Raw genomic sequence first — 21,201 nt, forward strand, 5'->3', positions numbered from 1 at the left:
ATTTGTTTGAAACTTCGAAATCGAGTTTTTTTTTAAGAAGAAAAAAAGGCTCCAGGAAACCCAGTCTCTAATAGCACTTTTCAGGTACAATAGATGTTTCACGCAGAAATTTTATAATATGCATTCTGTCACAACATGATCACACACACACACACACAATGTTGAAAGAAGAGAAAAAACAGGAAAAAGAATAAGAAACCAAAGGAACACACAAAATCATACAAAATGAGTGTTCACAGAATATCTGTCAAACAAAATTCAGTAGCCAAATTTTGATATTGTATTGGGAAAATTAAAGATGTTCTCTGCATATTAGAAGTTATTCATTTTAATACGAGAGAAGAAAATGAGTTAAGTAGCATACTATTAACACTCACTTATTTAAGTTGGATGATGTAAAAAAATTCAAATCTGATTCTCCAACCAAATACTATTCTGACGAGCATAGTCAGTTCTCTCACACTCAAATGTATCACAGTGGCATGTTGCATCTTGCATATGGCATTAATGACATCAAATCTTTGTCAACAAAACCGATCACAAACTGAACATCCAATAAAGATACCAAGTAACAGCTTTTTTTTCAAAATGGGGGAATGCCCTGGCCTATGCATCACTAGATGCACACAGCCTTTTATTAAAGGTATCACAGTCAAAATTTACAAATCACGTATCAGAGAAGGTCAATACAAAAATCAACCATCGAAATAGTAGCCAATAACTTAGTATATGTCTAAACATCTTGCGGCCTATTAACATGTAGCCTGGTAGAAGAAATTTAAAATCATGAATCTTCACATGAATCTTGAACCGTGTTTTCTTAACTAATATCATGAAGAAATTTAGAAGGATATATAATCACTAATGCAGGATCAGGGTATCAAGAATGTTTAACCTTTATTTCAAAAAAATCTAGATAAGTTGAGTACCAGTTCAGAGAGATTTTTCTGAAATAGCAGAATGGATGACAACAACAATGGAACAAGCCATGCTGACGTCAAGGCTCTAATAGCTGACTGCATAGTTTCTCTATTCATTGCTTGATTAAAGAAGATACAATGCCGTTCATTATAGGGAGGGCTTGACCTGACACCTAAGAACTTTCTTACAAAACCTATCTTTAACCAAGCTAATCTTTCCTAACAAGATCTTCTCTATCTTAATTTCAACCCTAATCTAATCCTAGGCATGGGCACAACCTACATGCTTGTGCAGTGCTCACACCCAAACAATTTACACATACTAAGATTTGAACTGAATAAGAGATGACCATTTGTACAGATATAAACTGGAGAAAATTGAAACTTTCCAGGTATTAATTTGCTTTCCTTCAGACCCATTCTTATTTTAATTTTTGATGAATATGCAGCATAGTTGTGACACAACATTTTATATTTGTTCATTGCTGCATGATGCCTATAGTAGCTCTATGACATTGGTGAAGTTGGAGCTAATTTAGCGGAGTGCTAGAGCACCAAACCATGAGTGGTGTGAGATGGCCTAGGTGCAATATATGCAGTGGTGCACCTTGGGGTCAAGACAATTGCTTTTATGGCTAAAGAACCTATTCCGAAATAAGGAAAAAGACAAAAAAAAAAGTAAGCCCTTTTTTGACAAAAAAAAATGGGGTTGTTTATGTCAAAGTAAACAAAGTTGAAGAATACCATAAATACTGTAAAGGTGTGAATTGGTCACCCAATCAAGAATAAACGCTAATGACTCATGATCAATTGACATCTGTACTGAAATTCAGTTGGGCCTTAGAGAGGATGGGATAATTAATTTCATTCCAAGTTAGACAATGAAGGTGATGGAAAAGAATTGCAGCAACCAAATGGATGAGCAATTAAGTGAGACAGTGAATTCTGAGAAAATGGCCTCAATTTGAGGCCTTGATTTACCTTTGTTAGTACATAGCCCAAATCCCATCTATCTCATAGTCCAACAACTATGGAGATGGGCCACACATGAGGCATTTCTGGCCTTTGTTCTGTTCCATTAAAACACTACTACCTCCGTCCCAAGGAATAAGGCGCACGCGTATTCCAAGACGAACTTTGATCATAAAAATTGAGCAACAAAATCTTGGTTATATTATATGTAATTAGTATCGTTAGATTCGTATTGAAAAGCACTTTCTAATGATATTAATTTTATACAAACAACCTTTATATATTTGAAGTAATACTTAGTCAAACGAAAAACACGTAAAACGAGGGCGTCTTATTCCTTGAATCGGAGGTAGTACGAATTAAGGCTTCCTTGGAGGCTCAGAAATCTATCCCACAAATATCATAGTCATGGAAACAGCATGACTAGCTGACTACCAAATTTTCCAAAAACAATTACAGAACCTGAGCCTGTTTCTAGTTCTGATGCTGTACTTCTGTTCAAAAAGGTGATTCTTTAATTATTACATATGTATATCATAGCTTGTGCATATATATACACTCTCCACACTTAAGTAAAACGCAAACATGAATTATACCTCACGCAAATATCTGGTAGCTAATAGCCAGCTAATAATGGTTAAAAAATAATATGCAAATTCAGTGACACAGATCTGTACAGCAATCTACACTTCCCATACACAAGCTAAGTTGTTTACCACAAGCAACTGTATCAGTATCACAGCGGTGCTTGTACTACTTAGTACTATATATTCTACAATCTCATCATAACAACCATGAAATATGCCTGGTAAGTTGCTAACCTATTAAACATGTAGAAACTGGCACGCATGCTCACAATCACATCCATATGCATGATAAGTTGGCAACCCACGAATGTAAAAATATCACGGCTGCATGCAGCTACCACTTCAATATAGTATTAGACACTAGAATTTGATTATGCTGACCGTGTAACGAAGGATAAGAACGGAAAAAAATGTGAAAAAAACTATTGGGGGAGGCGAGCAACAATGCAGAGTGTGCTCGTACAATTATGTCAAAATTAACATATGTACAGAATATTTCTCTGACAAAGCATCACAAGAGAGTACAAGACTAAAGAAAGCACGGCTAGTCGGCTACATTAACAAATAATGGCATGTGTTTCTTATGCGATCAACATAAAGAAGAAAAACATCTGCATAAGCACCAATATTCAGCGTACCAGCTCAGCCAACAAACAAATATTTAATCATCTTGTTTTGTATCCCAATCCTTCATCTTCTTACTTCCCTTTGGTTTAGCAATAGGTCCCATGCCTGCCATTTTTGCAGTATATTTTGTTCGCAGCGGCCCATTTGTAGCCCATCTGAAAATCAACAAGAAATAAGTAAGGGCCATGATTTCCTTGTTCTGAATATCGGAAGTTATTCCCCAGAAAACAGAAAGCAAACTATAAGATATATTAGATATATCATCCACAAGGCTTAGATTACCTAAGAGGGTGGCAAATTAGGCATGACAGATAAAAACTAGAAAGGGGTTTTTTAGTTTTATGCTGAAAAGCATACAGAGTATGTCTTTTATTTAGGCTGGTGTTTTACAAACAGAAGTAGTCGCTAGATAGATAGCACATGTTAAAAAGCAGTAGTAGGAAGATAATTAAACAAGCCAGCCAAACAGTTTCAGGTAGAAAATGATAATGCGACAGGAAAGAGTACGTACGGTGCATTCCAATCAGTGGTGTCTTCATTAACAAGATGTGTCCACTTGGTCCTGCCACTCCGACCGAAGTGCTTAACTTGCATGACCTTAGGCAAGATGCTCTTGTCCATCTTATCTTCTCCAGTAGGCTCAGAGAAATCACGGGTGTAGATAGCATCTCTGCCAACTGATTGACTGACGTCATCAACGCTTTCCTGGAAGAAGGCGCCCTTGTGGTAATACTTCTGCATGAAGTTCCACTTCTGTTTGGAACTACGAGAAGGTTTAGGATTCTTCTTGTCCCATTCCCGGCGCTCCTCCTCGGTCATATTCCTCACCTTGTCAATCTCTTCCTTCTCCTTGAGCCTTGCATCTCTTTCCTCCCTGTCCCTCTTAATCCGTGCAATTTCACGGTTCTTCCATGACTCGTACTCCTCTGCTTCGTTCAACTCATCATCTGTATCAACATCCTCGGTGCTAGCCTCCTCGTTTAGCGCCTTCTGAACGTGTTCGTCCTTCTTAATTTCTTCCACGACGATCTTCCTAGACTCAATCTTCCTAGCCTCCAGCCGCTTCTTGACAAGCTCCTCCAGCTGCCGCTCCTCCTCCTCCAGCCGCTCGCGCTCGGCGATAGTGTCACGCTGCGACTTTGGTATGAAGACAGGCTTCACCATGGCCATGCCCATCTGCTCGTCCTCCGAGTCAGTCTCGTACTCAGATTCGTCTCCGTCCACATCATCATCTAATACTGGTTCCTCATCCTCCTGAGGAAGCAGCTCCTCCTCCTGCTGCTCCCTCAAGAGCTGCTTGGCCCTTATCCTCCTCCTCCTCTCCTCCTGGGCCTCCTCGTCATCCTCCTCCTCCAACTCGGCCACCTGCCTGTCCCTCTCCTCCTCCGCGGTGGAGACGATCTCGGCCTGCCGTATGCGGCGGTGATCGGCCCTCAGCTCCTCCTTGTTCTCCGCCCGGGTCTCGGCGAGGCGCCGGAGCCGCGGGTCATCCTTGGGGGAGCGGTCGCCATCGCCGTCGTCGTGCTTGGGGAAGGTCTTGTCGAGGGAAACCCTGGCCGTCCGAATATCGATGTCGTCCTCGGCCTCTCCGCCCCACTCGGGCGCCCTTCCCGCCCAGTAGCGCTTCACCTTGGTCTGGCCAATCTTGCCGCGGAGCTTGTCGCGCACCGCGATGGCGGAATCGCTAACCCCCGCCGACACAGACATGGCGCTTACGGTGTGGTTCCCCTCTTCGCGCGCTCTCTGCAAGCACGGAAATTATCAGAGACTTGGTAAGATTTTGGCGGAGAAGGGGGATCTGGCTATCACGGCGAGAAAATAAAAGGGCAGACCGAAACGAAAACAATTCCGAGCGGGCTAGGGTTTGGTTACCGCGGGAAGAACGGCGTCTCGGGTAGATCTTCACTGCACGCGCGTCCGGTGGAGCGGCGGGGGAGGAGAAGGACGGGCTCCTTGGGCGTGCTTTTGCGGGAGCCAGAGGCGGCGGGGGTTGAGGCGGCGCCGCCAGGGAGGTCCGGCACGGGACGGTGGCTGCGTGAGGTGAAGTCACTTGGGTGGGAATGTGGGATCTCACGGTATGATTGCTGCACCCCCATGGAGCTCTCACAGGCGTTTGGATTTTGGGTCGTCCGATCGAGCTAACGTGGCGCGATCTCGGCCGGCCGTTCCGTCCAGGGCGCGAGGCCCTCGCGCGGACCCGCATTTTATCCATGGGTCGTGTAAAGGCCCGCCCGGCCCGGTCGTGCGAGCGCCCCAGCCTAACCCTGCTCCCAATCCTTGCGGCCGCCACCTCCCCACCGCATCCCCATCTCCGGTCTCGTCGCGGCCGCCGCGTCCCCATCTCCGGCTCGTCGCGGCCGCCTCCCTAGCTCTCCACCACGGCCGGCCTCCTCTCCGGCGAGCCGTCGTCGCCGCGCCCTCTCCTCTTCCCCTATGGCGCTCGAGGGCGGCGCCGGGCCGGAGGTGGAGGAGGTCGGCCGCGAGGTTCCGAGGTGCCGCCGCCACGGTCAAGCGACGGGGCTGTGTCGTCGGAGAAGGAGCGGCCGAGGAGCTCGCAACCGGAGGAGCGAGTCGGGGGCTGGAAGGAGCAGCCTAGATCGTTGGGATGAGCCTCCTCACGACATACCATTGGAGGAGGAGCGGTTGGTGGCCATCAAGAGGAGCAGCTCTTTGGGATGAGTCTCTCCCTATTGTACGGTCGCATTGGAAGACGCCCTGGTTGGGCTCGACATGCGGGTCTCTCTTTCCCTCCCTCTCCCTCTCCCTCCATCTCTCTCTCACACAAAATATCCTTGTCCTTCCGGAAATTCGGAAGGGGAAAAAGGGGAGGTTGCGGGGAGATGAAGGAGACCACATGGATTTGCCTCTAGAAGACATGAATTACTCGATTCAGTGACAGTTAGCTTCTAGGGAGATCTGTGCCTTTTGTTTTTGTTATTATAATGAATGAATTGCTTGGATATTGTTCAGATTATTGCTAATTATTTTTCTATGAAAATCGATGTACACTATATGCTCTGTATCTGTAGACCGATGGTTCTCAAATTTGACTTTTATATAATTAGTCTTGATTTGCATCCATGAGTTTACTTTTGATCTTTTCTGTACAAGTACAGGTTTTAAATCATGTTGAGAAATATGTGGTGAATATATGAACCTGGTGGTATTTAGCATTTTAGCTCAAATCTTAGTGCTTGAGCATTTCTCTTGTAAAATGTATTCATATCCGTTGGAATAATTGTGTTTTCGTTCTCGTTTGAGGTTAAGATTTAAAGAACCTGACTACATGTTATGACTAGGTCATCAAGTGTTGCAAGGCTCGGCTATTACGGGACCGAAGTAATTTCAAGGTTATGGTATTTTTTGGTTAATGCTCATCACCGATTGATTACTGCATACTTTTGTTTTTAGATTGTTGGCATAACATATCGGTTGGGGTATAGTCGACCATAACATGGTTTTCTATATTGGTTCCATTGCACGCGTAAGCGGGAACCAATTTCGTCCAATATAGAATTGGCGGCGTAGAACATGGTCACTTTTGAGTTTGGACTATGGTTGGTCCGCTTATATCCCATATTACGGTTCCGGTTATATAGGCGGGTAAGATTGATGTTCATTTTCATTATTACTTCTGCCTTTTGTTTGGTGTGGTGAAGTAATCATCATTTCAATAATAAAAAAAACTGCAAACTTTGTTGTCAACGAGACTTGAGATACGCTTTTCATGATTGTTGCTTTGCGGATGTTGAGGTGTTACCTCGAATGTTTGAGTTTGGATAGTCGGAGATTCCGATGCCGGTAGTGGCAACGACCAACATTGGTGTTGATTGCATGATTTGTTGTAAGTGGGCTCCCATTCTTCCTTGCTCCCTTAGATACTCCACATACTAGGAGATCTAATGATTTTATTCCAAGGTGCCATAGATATTTTAGGTTATGTTTGTCTTCACTACTTGGGTGTAGACATTCATTTGGCTATTTGACATCAATGCACTTCACTTAAATCTGCAAGCCGTATGTGGATATCTCTTCTATTTAATTTCTTCCTATGAATGACTATTTGGAGAGCTAGAACATATCAAAAGCTTATTGATTCGAATTATGTTAGAACTTCAATAATAAAGCGGTATGGGACTTTTGCAAGTGAGGTTCAGACATTCTAATTATTGATCCTTCTCTAGAAATGAAGTGTCATGGTTATTTATGTTGTCCAAAGAAAAGAAGTGTCAAGGTTTCACCTTCCCTTTTAGGAACGTAGTATTGCTACAACTTCATTGCATATTATTCTTGTTCGGTTATGATGTGTTAGTAGTCGGAATATGTCTCGAGATTGTGTTGTAGAAATTAAATAGAGATATGCTTAAGCATATGACTATTCTTGTGCAAGGATTATTTTTAAATTTTAGTTTAAAGCTATCTATCTAAAAAATGCAATTCATTCAAGCTATGATTTATATTGATCAGCTTGCTACCATTCATGCTTTTCGGTTTTACTTGTGGTGATCTATAGGGGAATAACTTCATTCGTCTATTCCGGATCTCACTACACGATAAAGCGTAAGTATATACTTTCTTGAGCCATTTGATCTTATGATATAATGGCATTGCCTCCATGTGCCTTCCACTTCAGTATATTAGATTGTTGCATAGATGGGAGAATCATGTATCCTAATTTCATTACATCAAGTTAGTAGCTGCCTCTCACCGCTATTTCACTAAAATAACGCATATTTTCTCCTTTCAGGGTATTCCAATTTTCGTATTGTATTGCTTATCTAAAAGAAGATAGCAATGCAACCCCTAACATGGTAAAACGGAGACAGACCATACGGCCAAGAAGTAGCTCACTACCATGTAGTGAATTTGTTGGTATCCTTTTTCTCTTATACATATATATTCTAAAGAAGATAGCAAAAGTTGCTTCTTTATGCTTGGATTTTATTTCTGTTTTACCTTTGGATCTATCGGTATATATGGTGCAGCACTTGGTAGCTATATGGCTATATTAGAGCTTACGCTATTTCTTGACTGCGGCCTTTGGTATCTATATGGCTATATTAGAGTTTAAGTTCTTTTTTCGTAAAGTAAGCTTTGCTACTGTTTTTTTACTAGAAATCTCCTTGCTAAAATTTCTTGTGGGGCCTATCATCAGTAGTCAATTGGACTTCTTCTAGGCACATTTGTAGAGAGGTTTGTGGTCGATATCATGGCACCTGGCATGGGAAACTTCTTGCTTAGCTCTCCATTCTTGCTCGACCTCCTTTCATGTTGTCATTAGAAGAAACATCAAAGGCAATACTCGCTATCATGTTCTTCAATTCAAATGCGGTTCCGGTGCTTTGATTTCAAATGCTACCTAATTTGTTCTTCATTGCCATGGGCTCGGACAAATTTTGAAACTAATAATTCTCCGAACCCTATTGATCTCTAAAAAAACATTGATTTGCTATGTTCTAGAGTCTATGTCACACTTGTGCCTCTCTCGTGTTGCTTTCATATTTTTTTTGAGCACGTGTCATGAAGAGGTAAGCATATCTAGCACATCACTCTACCATTGCCAAACCTTTGATAGAAGATAAAGATTTACTTATTTTATTCAAACAACATGTTTGAGCATTCCAATCTAATTTAGAGACCATGGTACTTGGATTTATGCCTCCCCATGTATGAAGTACAAAGCCTAAAAAACCAACACGCATTATTTATTTCCTATTTGGCTATTTGTTACGAGGCATGGCAGTTGCGGCCTACTGTGGCTGAAATGATGAAAGCATGATATTTGCCTCCTCTGTTTTCCGAGACTCCTCTCCTTACTTTTGTTATGTTTTTTCTACCTAGACTTTCTACTTGATATTTCCATTTTATAACTAATTGTCCTGATCTGATTGCACTTGATAAGAAACAGCTTGATTGTACTTCGATACATCCTTTTTAGGAGTTAATAGTTCTTACCCGATCGCACTTGATAAGAAACACTTGATGCTATTTAGTTCTAAATTAGGCAACTTTGTTGTTTTATGAATTTATAATTGTATGATACTTCTTTATAATGGCGCGATGGTACAAATGTGTTCTTTAATTTTGGCGTCTTCGAATAATACTCTTTGGTCTATCCCATGTCTCTGAACTCTCAAGTTATTGGCTTTGTGTTCTGTTTCGTCCTTTCAAGTCATATTTCCTCCATAATATATATTGCTTTGAACATGGTATTTGTTCCCATATAGCTTAATGATTTACATTGGTTACTACTTGGCTGGAGAGTTTGAGCTTTTGTGCTACCATTCATGTTTCTCTCATGCTTAAAAGAATTTTTATTGCATATTTCCATATTTTCTGAATTTGGCTTCTAACTGAAGCGGAAATTATATAACATTCAAGGAGAAGGATCAGAGATGTTTCTCACTACCTGAGTAATTAAGTAGTACCATTTTAAAACAAAAATACAAGTATTCGTATGTGTGTTAATGGACAGTTGTCCGGCAAGAGATGCATACAAAGGAATGCAGGGGTGATTGGCAACACAAGAAGCCTAGAACATCGGCTAGAAAATCCGGCATGTTCCCTCTTATTTTGTAATCTGTGTGGCATAGGCTGAATGGCAACACTAGGCATTTATATTTTTTTGATATAATTTGTACATGCATTTTTCTTGGTTTGAGTGATGGAGGTGTACGGAAGAACAAGCTAAGATTAAGAATGATGATATGCTACTTGAGTGGTGATGAAAGACCAAGAAGTTTCCATGACGTCTCGAGCAAATGAAAGGGAATGTGTACGAGTTGAATTCTGTCATGACTAACCACTTGTCCCCCGCAAAAAAAAATGACTTACCACTTTCGAGATGGGGCTCATCTTATGTCTCCTGGTGCCCGCCGGTTTTTCTTGTATAATAGTACCTACCGGCAGAGGCTTCTCTTCTTACTGCTTTTGATTGGGTTTTCCTTGCGACTATCGCCTCACCGAGCGCTCCGGTTATTTGCCAAACAGAGCAGCTGCCTACAACACAAGTCGGTAAGTTAGGCTGACATTCTACATTGTCTTTGCCTAAATTACAACAGCATTTTTAGAGAAAAAATGCTAAAAATACTTTAGCAGAATTATGTATATACTTGTTTTGTAGAATCGAAGATACCCAAATGTATTTTTTCTCTTCCTTCATAGGTTAGATGTCTACCTAATCGAGAAACAATTTCTATGAATTATTTCTTGAAGCTAAAACAACAAGAAATCATCTTTGCAAGCATAGATGTTTATTACATACACGAGCTTATGGACAACTCTTTTATGTTACGTTACTATGTTTTAACACTGCAAACTCGTATTTATGTTTTCTTACATTTACTTTCAACAGTGCACGGAGCGGACGAGGCTCATGGGCTGTTCGTGTGCTCGGAAAGGCGTGAGCAAAGGCGGAAGGACATGCCGGTGGCGATGAATATGTGGTGCAAGTCATGAGCATTGTAGTGCGCTCATACGCATCCATTGGTATGGTACTCCGGCCGGAATTGAGCGAGAGGTGGTGGCAAAAAGGATGCAACCAGGGGCGTGGCGTGGCGCCATGCCTAACTTCATAGTTTCCGTTTCGGTGGTCCATACACGCTTCTTCGAATTTTGTGAGATTTCGAGTATGTGTGTGTACCTATGGGTAAAGGGTGATAAAAAACATACGCTTCAGTTTTGTTTCAATCATGATAATATGCTATCTTTTCAGCTTTTAAGTATTATAAATCCGCGATCAATGTATGATCTCTTCTACACGTACACTATTTCAGTTAGCTACTAATCATCGATTAATGATTACCGAAGATTTCGGTTTGTGGATTTTACCTTTATACGAGCGGCTCCTTGGTCACAGCACTAGACACGAGGCTGAGCAAGCTGTCTCTTCTCAAGGCGTCTATGACCTTCGACGCCATGGCCCTCGCCTCCTGCGGCGGTGCATGTCAATAGCTTTGACGGCGGTGGCAGCTGTCTAGCCTGCGATCGGGGTCGCGAGGTTTGGCAGCCCGGAACCACAAATCGATGACGCCCACCTCGTTCAAGCAAGGACGGAGGAGCTCAGCTGCGGTGTCTTCAATCGTCGAGCTGTCGGGCGGACGGGTAGGCTTCGATCTGTAGTCACCGGTATCGATTGGTGGTCGGAGTATCAGCAGAGGCGATAACGATTTGTGCGGCTGAGAAAAATAGTTGGAACACAATTTGGAGGGGTGGCGGTTATGGGATCGGGTCGTGCTTGTCGAGGACGCCATGAATTGATGGCGATAGAGCTGAGCTCCAAGCTCGAGGGAGAGGAGTGAGAAAGGGGATCCGGAGAGACGACATGTTGATTCCCTATTTATATTGCATACGTAGTATTGCATAATAAAAAGTTAGTCCACAATGCTTGAAAAGCTCACGCGTAGAAGGACTATAGCACATGGCGTCATTAGCAGCCCATGTACACCAAGCTGCCGTACTGTTCACACGAATGTTCACGACATAACTACAATATAAAAAGTTCAACTCTGTTAGCTCTCACCACGCTAACCTTCCTCATATTTGGGTTCACATGTAAAATATTTTGTGTTACCACCATGTCATGTGTGTCGTGTGTGTTGTTTTCTTTCGACCATGTCAACTATTCAAGACCACGAAAGCTGCACGAAGAGCTAATAATTGACAAGTTACCACATTTGTTTGACTACTTATGGTTTCTTTGCATGTTTATTCATATTACTGCTAAATTATCATTCCTTCCTGCTCTAATGTTTGTGGCTTAGTCTGTGTAATGTTGACTTAACACTTTCTTATAATAGATTTTCATGCATGTTAATTTAGCGGTGGCTGAATCCTTTTATCACTTCAAAATTTGGGAACCATGGGCAAAGGAATGCGAAGTTTGGGCGGCAAGCCCAAAATTTTGGATGCCCAATCTGCAAATAAAATTGCAGTAAAATTAAATCAATGGTTGTTTATCTTTTTTGTGGCATAAAAACCATTTTATAAATGTTTGATACATTTTTTGTAAAAGGTTTATCAGCGTGTTTCCCTAATTGTATGTAGGCGTTTGCTTGTTCGTGTACTTTATCCTAATTTCATCCCATTAACATTGTTTTGTAAAATCTAACAAATATACTACTCCCTCCGATTCAAATGCGTTTAGATACATCTATTTTAGCATCAAGTAATATGAATCGGAGGGAGGGAGTATCATATTGGTTGTTAATTTTTATCGCTCTTATACAAAATAAACTTTGCCATGGCCTCAACGGGGTCGTGCGCCAAGGCGCACATCTAAATCTAGTGCACAGGAAGCAGGAGAGCCCCAGGCCCGTGTAGGCCAACTCTGCCTAACGGACCGGCCCGGCATGCGGGTGGCGGAAATGGCCCTCCTCTCCAAGCCTGAAACTGCTCGAAAAAATTGGAAAAATCCAAAAGAAATACTCCAATAATAATACTAGTATGAGGAAAGTGAGCTTTATTAGTTTATTCTGCCTCATAAAAAATCTCACGTCCCGAGATAAGAAAAAAGAGTACATCCGCTCTAAAAATCTAAACTACATTGCCGATTGTTCATCCATCTTGACATGATTCATGTGGTGCCTCACCAAGTGGACGGGCCCTCCCCCGTAATGCAAATTCAACTTTTGTTGGCATCTATTGCACACATCTCTACATTTGTTGACACCATCCTCGTCATATTCATCCATGGTGTAGTGCTCCTAATTGGCGGAGCCTCTTCATCTTCTATCTTCAACTAATCTTTCAGCAGCTTCTTTATCCATCTACATATGATGTGCGTGGTGCATCACCAAGTGGCCATTTCAATGTCAAACCCTGATCCACGTCACAAGCTCCTCCCAATGGTCATCAACCGACCGCCGTGTTTCCTCGCTCCACACCCACTCTGGCCGCTCTGCCTGTCCCACCTCCAAATTTGAATCGCGTGCAGACGCTCCGCGACTGAAACGCAGGGTTATACAGCGATTCTGCCGATTCGAATGTGCCCCTGGCGTGCCTGGCGGGCCAACCTCATGCCTTCACGAGTCGTCGCCTTAACGGGTCGTGTCTGGTTGGCACGTGTGCTTGATTCCGCGGCCCAAGCACGGTCCTGGCGTGCCACGGGACGGCATGGTCCCGTTTAGCCACTTGCCATGATGGGCCGGTGCCGAACCGATTACACATGCTCCTGCTCAAATCCATTTCACCATCCTTCGTACTCCACCATAGGTTACCTCCACCACTGCAACACCGCGCCTCCCCTATTCAGACGAATGTCGGGAATCATCACATGGGCCACCGCAACTAGGCCCGCACCAAAGTCATTTGTTTTGGATATTGGAGGACAACAACAAAGGTGTGTGCCTCCGGCCATATCATCCCAATCTCCTCCCCCTCTCTGACCATTAAATTCCTTGTAGTCTCCTTTATCCGCTTTCTCTACCACCGGCCATGCGCACGAACCCTAATTCCCAAATCTCGTGCAAACCCTTACTTCCCGTAAAAAGCTACCACGACATAATTCACTGATTCGGTCCTTGCTTAGTTAGCTAGTTTAGGTTCAATTTATACTGGTATTCACGGGATGTACTTCCCATATATCATGTAACCCTAACTTCCCGTGAAAACCCGAACTTGCCTTTGATACCTAAACCCCACATAAGATTCACAAACTTAGTCCTCTGGTGATTTTGTTGAGTTCAAATGTTTAATCTTCTGTTAATACTTTAATCTAATGAGATGCTGCTTTTTTTCTTTCGTGTATTTTTTTTGTGGATTCTCGTGTTCCCTGGACATGAACTATCTACGTTGTATAGTTTCATGTTTTTTTTAAAATAGGCATTGTTTATTATTGTTTTCTGTAATGATTTATCTGTGTTCACATATTCACCTTTGTCTTTCACTATACCCTGCAGGTGTTTCCTTCAGTCGTCAGTAGTTCCAGTGTTAAGGTCATGGTTAGACACTTTATTTGTAGTTCCTTTTGCTTAGTTAACCATGTTATGATTCATTTTTAGTATATTTTCATTGTTGACCCTATATGTATGATATTTTTTTGTGCGCTATATGTTCATAATTCCTTTGCTTACTCAATCATGCTAATGAACCATTATTGTTACAATAGACCAACAATCATGTTTGTATGGTTCATACTTTAATTAATTTCTTGTCTACGGACTATGTAATTGTTTTTATGACACATTTATATGATTATATCCTTCTTTTACTCTCTTGTTAATCGATATACTTCAATAGTTCAATAATGGTTGAGGAGGTTAGATACTCCTACTAATTTCATTTCGAATAAATTATTTATATTTTTTTGTAGAATGGCATTTTTCTCGCAAAAAGTTACACTATTGTTAGATGATAAAGAAAACCGGTATGAGGTAAGCGGCTCTTCTGACGAGTATGCTTCGGATAGAATGAAGGAGATATGCCCTAGAGGCAATAATAAAGTGGTTATTATTTATATCTCTATGTTTATGATAAATGTTTATATGTCATGCTATAATTGTATTAACCGAAACATTAGTACATGTGTGATATGTAGACAACAAGAAGTCCCTAGTATACCTCTTAAACTAGCTTGTTGATTAATGGATGATTAGTTTCATAATCATGAACATTGGATGTTATTAATAACAAGGTTATATCATTATATGAATGATGTAATGGACACACCCAATTAAGCGTAGCATAAGATCTCGTCATTAAGTTATTTGCTATAAGCTTTCGATACATAGTTACCTAGTCCTTATGACCATGAGATCATGTAAATCACTTATACCGGAAAGGTACTTTGATTACATCAAACATCACTGCGTAAATGGGTGGCTATAAAGGTGGGATTAATTATCCGAAAAGTATGAGTTGAGGCATATGGATCAACAGTGGGATTTGTCCATCCCGATGACGGATAGATATACTCTGGGCCCTCTCGGTGGAATGTCGTCTAATGTCTTGCAAGCATATGAATGAGTTCATAAGAGACCACATACCACGGTACGAGTAAAGAGTACTTGTCAGGAGACGAGGTTGAACAAGGTATGGGGTGATACCGAAGATCAAACCTCGGACAAGTAAAATATCGCGTGACAAAAGGAATTGGTATCATATGTGAATGGTTCATTCGATCACTAAGTCATCGTTGAATATGTGGGAGCCATTATGGATCTCCAGATCCCGCTATTGGTTATTGGTCGGAGTGAGTACTCAACCATGTCCGCATAGTTCACGAGCCAGTAGGGTGACACACTTAAAGTTGGATGTTGAAATGGTAGTACTTGAATATGGAATGGAGTTGGAATATTTGTTCGGAGTCCCGGATGAGATCCCGGACATCACGAGGAGTTCGGAATGGTCCGGAGAATAAGATTCATATATAGGATGTCATTTTATGTGAATAAAATGTCGCGGAAGGTTCTATGGAAGGTTCTAGAAGGTTCTAGAAAAGTCCGGAAGAAACCACCAAGGAAGGTGGAGTCCACATGGGACTCCACCTCCATGGCCGGCCAACCCTAGTGGGGGAGGAGTCCCAAGTGGACTCCCCCTTAGGGGGCCGGCCACCCCCCCCATATGGGAGGTGGAACTCCCACCTTGGTGGGAGTCCTAGCTAGGCTAGGTTTCCCCCTCCCTATGGAAGGTTTTTGGTTCGGGTCTTATTCGAAGACTTGGAGACCAACTCTTGGGGATCCACCTATATAATGAGGGGCATAGGGGAGGGGGCCGGACACACCAAAGCCACAACCTGGCCGCCCCCTTGAGTGGCCGGCCACCCCCTCCCAAACCCTAGCCGCCCCCCTCTCCTCCATAGCTCCCGCGTGCTTTAGCGAAGCTCCGCCGGTGTTCTCCACCGCCACCGACACCACGCCGTCGTGCTGTCGGATTCAAGAGGAGCTACTACTTCCGTTGCCCGCTGGAACGGGAGGTGGACGTCGTCTTCATCAACAACCAAACGTGTGACCGAGTACGGAGGTGCTGCCCGTTCGTGGCGCCGGAACCGATCGTGATCAAGATCTTCTACGCGCTTTTGCAAGCGGCAAGTGAACGTCTACCGCAGCAACAAGAGCCTCATCTTGTAGGCTTTGGAATCTCTTCAAGGGTGAGACTCGATATCCCCTCGTTGCTACCGTCTTCTAGATTGCATCTTGGCTTGGATTGCGTGTTCGCGGTAGGAAAATTTTTGTTTTCGTTATCCTACAGTGGTATCAGAGCCGTGTCTATGCATAGATGGTTGCACGAGTAGAACACAATGGTTTTGTGGGCGTTGATGCTCTTGTTATCTTTAGTTGAGTACTTTGCATCTTTATGGCATAGTGGGATGAAGCGGCTCGGACTAACTTTACATGACCGCGTTCATGAGACTTGTTCCTCGTTCGACATGCAACTTGTATTGCATAAGAGGCTTTGCGGGTGTCTGTCTCTCCTACTATAGTAAAGATTCAATTTACTCTTCTATTGACAACATTAGTATCAACGTTGTGGTTCATGTTCGTAGGTAGATTAGATCTATATCGAAAACCCTAAACCACGTAAAATATGCAAACCAAATTAGAGAGCGTCTAACTTGTTTTTGCGAGGGTTTGGTGATGTGATATGGCCATAATATGATGATGAATATGTATGAGATGATCATTATTGTATTGTGGCAACCGGCAGGAGCCTTATGGTTGTCTTTAAATTTCATGTTGAGTAGTATTTCAAGGTAGTTGTAATAGTTGCTACATGAAGGACAATCATGAAGACGGCGCCATTGACCTTGACGCTACGCCGACGATGATGGAGATCATGCCCGAAGATGATGGAGATCATGTCCGTGCTTTAAAGATGAAGATCAAAGGCGCAAAGACAAAAGGGCCATATCATATCACATATGAACTGCATGTGATGTTAATCCTTTTATGCATCTTATTTTGCTTAGATCGCGACGGTTGCATTATAAGATGATCCCTCACTAAAATCTCAAGATAATAAAGTGTTCATCCTTAGTAGCACCGTTGCCAAGACTTGTCGTTTCGAAGCATCTCGTGATGATCGGGTGTGATAGAATCAACAAGTGCATACAACGGGTGCAAGCCAGTTTTGCATATGCGGATACTAAGGTGGCCTTGACGAGCCTAGCATGTACAGACATGGTCTCGGAACACGTGATACCGAAAGGTAGAGCATGAATCATATGATTGATATGATGAACACTTTGAGTGTTCGCCATTGAAATCACACCTTGTCTCGTGATGATCGGACTATGGTGTGGTGGATTTGGTTCGTGTGATCACTAAGACAATGCGAGGGATATTGTTTTGAGTGGGAGTTCACCTAGATTTTTAATTATGTTGAATTAAAATTTGAACTCAATTTGTCATAAACTTAGTCTAAACTATTGCAAATATATGTTGTAGAGATGGCGTCCCCAATCAATTTTAACCAGTTCCTAGAGAAAGAAAAGCTTAAGAGCAACGGTAGCAACTTCACCTACTGGTTCCGTCATGTGAGGATCTTCCTCTCGGCGGAAATCTGCAATATGTGCTTGATGCACCGCTAGGTGACCCTCCTGCGTAAACTGAAACCGATGAAGTAAAAGCTGTTTACGAGACTTGGAAAACTCGGTACTCTCAAGTTCGAGTGTGCCATCTTATGCAGTCTTGAATCCGATCTTCAAAAACGTTTTGAGCACCACGATCCTCATGAGTTGATGAAAGAGTTGAAGACTATTTTCGAGACTCATGCGGCCGTGGAATGCTATGAAGCATCGAAACATTTCTTCAGCTGTATGATGGAAGAAGGCAGCTCCATTAGTGAGCACATGCTCGCCATGACCGGGCATGCGAAGAAACTCAGTGACTTGGGAATAGTGATTCCTAACAGACCGGGGATTAATCGTGTCCTTCAATCATCGCCACCAAGTTACAAGAACTTTGTGATGAACTACAATATGCGAGAACATGAACAAGGAGTTACTCGAACTCTTTGGCATGCTAAAAGCTGCTGAGATTGAGATCAAGAAAGAGCACCAAGTGTTGATGGTCAACAAGACCACCAGTTTCAAGAAACAGGGCAAGTCTAAGGGAAAATTCAAGAAGGGTGGCAAGAAAGCTGCCACGCCTCCTATGAAACCTAAGAACGGCCCTAAGCCCGATGTCTGAGTGCTATTATCGCAAGGAGAAAGGACACTCGGAAGCGTAATTGCTCCAAGTATCCGGCTGATACGAAGAGCGGCCTTGTCAAGAAGAAGAAAGAAGGTATATCCGATATACATGTTATAGATGTTTATCTCAATCGGTTCTCATTCTAGTACCTGGGTATTTGATACCGGTTCGGTTGCTCATATCCGTAATCTCGAAACAGGAACTAAAGAATAAACGAAGACTACCGAAAGATGAAGTGACGATGCGCGTTGGAAATGGATCCAAAGTCGATGTGATCGCTGTCGGCACACTTCCTCTACATCTACCTTCGGGATTAGTTTTAAGCCTAAATAATTGTTATTTTGTACTGCGTTGAGCATGAACATTATATCTGGATCTTGTTTAATGCAAGACGGTTATTCATTCAAGTCTCGAGAATAATGGTTGTTCTATTTTTATGAATAATATCTTTTATGGTCGAGCACCCGAAAAGAATGGCTTATTTCGTTAGATCTCGATAGTAGTGATACGCATATACATAACATTGATGCTAAGCGAATTAAATTGAATGATAATTCTACTTATATGTGGCACTGTCGTCTTGGTCATATTGGAGTGAAGCGCATGAAGAAACTCCATACTCGATGGATTACTTGAATCACTTGACTTTGAGTCACTTGATAGATGTGAAGCATGTCTAATGGGAAAAATGACTAAGACTCCATTTTACGGTATGATGGAGCGAGCTACTGACTTATTGGAAATCATACATACCGATGTATGCGGACCAATGAGCGTAGCATCGCGCGGTGGTTATCGTTATGTTCTAACCTTCACGAGATGATCCGAGTAGATATGGGTATATCTATTTCATGAAACATAAATCCAAACTTTCGAGAAGTTTAAGGAATTCCAAAGTGAAGTAGAAAATCAACGTAACAAGAAGATTAAATTTCTACGATCTGATCGTGGAGGTGAATATCTGAGTTATGAGTTTGGCATGCATTTAAAGAAATGCGGAATACTTTCACAATTGACACCGCCGGGAACACCACAACGAAACGGTGTGTCCGAATGTCGTAACCGAACTCTCTTAGATATGGTTCGTTCTATGATGTCTCTTACTGATTTGCCGTTATCATTTTGGAGTTATGCATTAGAGACAGCCGCATTCACTTTAAATAGAGCACCATCAAAATCCGTAGAAACGACACCGTATGAATTATGGTTTAATAAGAAATCTAAGCTGTCGTTCCTTAAAGTTTGGGGTTGCGAAGCCTATGTAAAAAAGTTACAACCGGACAAGCTAGAACCCAAAGCGGAGAAATGCGTCTTCATAGGATACCCTAAGGAAACTATAGGGTACACTTTCTATCACAGATCCGAAGGCAAAATCTTTGTTGCTAAGAACGGAACCTTTCTTGAGAAAGAATTTCTCACTAAAGAAGTGACTTGGAAGAAAAGTAGAACTCGATGAGATTGATGAATCTATACTCGTTGATCGAGTAGCGCGAGCATCGGAAGTTGTACTCGTACCGCCTACACCGGCAACAAAGGAAGCTAATGATAATGATCATGAAACTTCGAACGAGGAAACTATCGAACCTCGCAGATCGACAAGGGAACGTGCCACTCCGATTGGTATGATCCTTGTCTAAATGTCATGATTGTGGATAACAATGATGAGGACCCTGCGACGTATGAAGAAGCGATGATGAGCCCGTATTCCAACAAATGGCAAGAAGCCATGAAATCCGAAATGGGATCCATGTATGATAACAAAGTATGGACTTTGGTAGACTTACCCGATAGCCGAAAGGTCTGTCGAGAATAAATGGATCTTCAAGAGAAAAACAGATGTCGATGGTAATATTACTCGTCTATAAAGCTCGACTTGTCGCAAAGGGTTTCCGACAAATTCAAGGAGTTGACTACGATGAGACTTTCTCACCTGTAGCGAAGCTAAAATCTGTGAGGATTTTGTTAGCAATAGCTGCATTTTTCGATTATGAGATTTGGCGGATGGATGTCAAAACGAGCGTTCCTTAATGGAGACATTGAGGAAGAGTTGTATATGGTACAACCCAAAGGTTTTGTCGATCCTAAAAATGTCGACAAAGTATGCAAACTTCAGCGTTCAATCTATGGACTGAAGCAAGCATCAAGAAGTTGGAACCGACGCTTTGATAAGGTGATCAAAGACTTCGGGTTTATACGAGTGTCATGGAGAGGCACTGTATTTACAAGAAAGTGAGTGGGAGCTCGTAGCATTCCGATATTATATGTAGATGACATATTATTGATTGGGAATGATATAGAACTATTAAGCGAGTGTAAAAGGTTATTTGAATAACAGTTTTTCAATGAAAGACTTTGGTGAAGCATCATATATATTAGGCATCAAGATTTATAGAGATAGATCAAGACGCCTAATAGGGCTATCACGAGTACATACCTGGACAAGATTCTAAAGAAGTTTAGAATGGACGAAAGTAAGAAAGGGTTTTTACCTATGTTACCGGGCAAGGTCTTGAGTAAGACTCAAGGACCGGCTACGGCGAAGAAAGAGAAAGGATGAGTAATATCCCCTATGCCTCGGCGATAGGATCTATCATGTATGCCATGCTATGTACTAGACCGGATATAGCACATGTTGTTAGTTTGACTAGCGAGATATCAAAGTGATCCGAGGAATGGAACATCTGGACGGCGGTCAAGAATATCCTGAAGTACTTGAAAAGAACTAAGGATATGTTTCTTTGTTATGGAGGTGACCAAGAGCTCGTTGTAAATGGTTACACCGATGCAAGTTGGAACACCGATCCCGATGACTCTAAGTCACGGTCCGGGTACGTGTTTATATTGAATGGTGCTTGCGATAAGCTGGGCAAGCTCGAAGCGGTTGCACGGTGGCGAAGTCTTCAACGGAATCGAGTACATAGCGGCTTCGGAGGCTTCATCGAAGCGGTATGGATGAAGAGGTTC

General features: G+C 42.3%; 1 protein-coding gene across 1 annotated transcript; it reads right to left on the bottom strand.

The window, feature by feature from the left end:
• Nucleotides 1–2,912: 2,912 nt before the first annotated feature.
• LOC124692140 (microfibrillar-associated protein 1-like) lies at nt 2,913–5,124 on the bottom strand. The gene is made up of 3 exons (XM_047225443.1): nt 4,979–5,124; nt 3,618–4,849; nt 2,913–3,261 (listed from the first exon to the last, which is right to left on the bottom strand). Exons 2-3 carry the CDS (start codon nt 4,811–4,813, stop codon nt 3,141–3,143), a joined length of 1,317 nt encoding a protein of 438 aa, XP_047081399.1. The 5' UTR covers nt 4,814–4,849; nt 4,979–5,124; the 3' UTR covers nt 2,913–3,140.
• Between the last annotated feature and the right edge of the window lie 16,077 nt (nt 5,125–21,201).

This window comes from Lolium rigidum, chromosome 2 (genome assembly GCF_022539505.1).
Source record: "Lolium rigidum isolate FL_2022 chromosome 2, APGP_CSIRO_Lrig_0.1, whole genome shotgun sequence".
Classification (NCBI taxonomy): Eukaryota; Viridiplantae; Streptophyta; class Magnoliopsida; order Poales; family Poaceae; genus Lolium; species Lolium rigidum.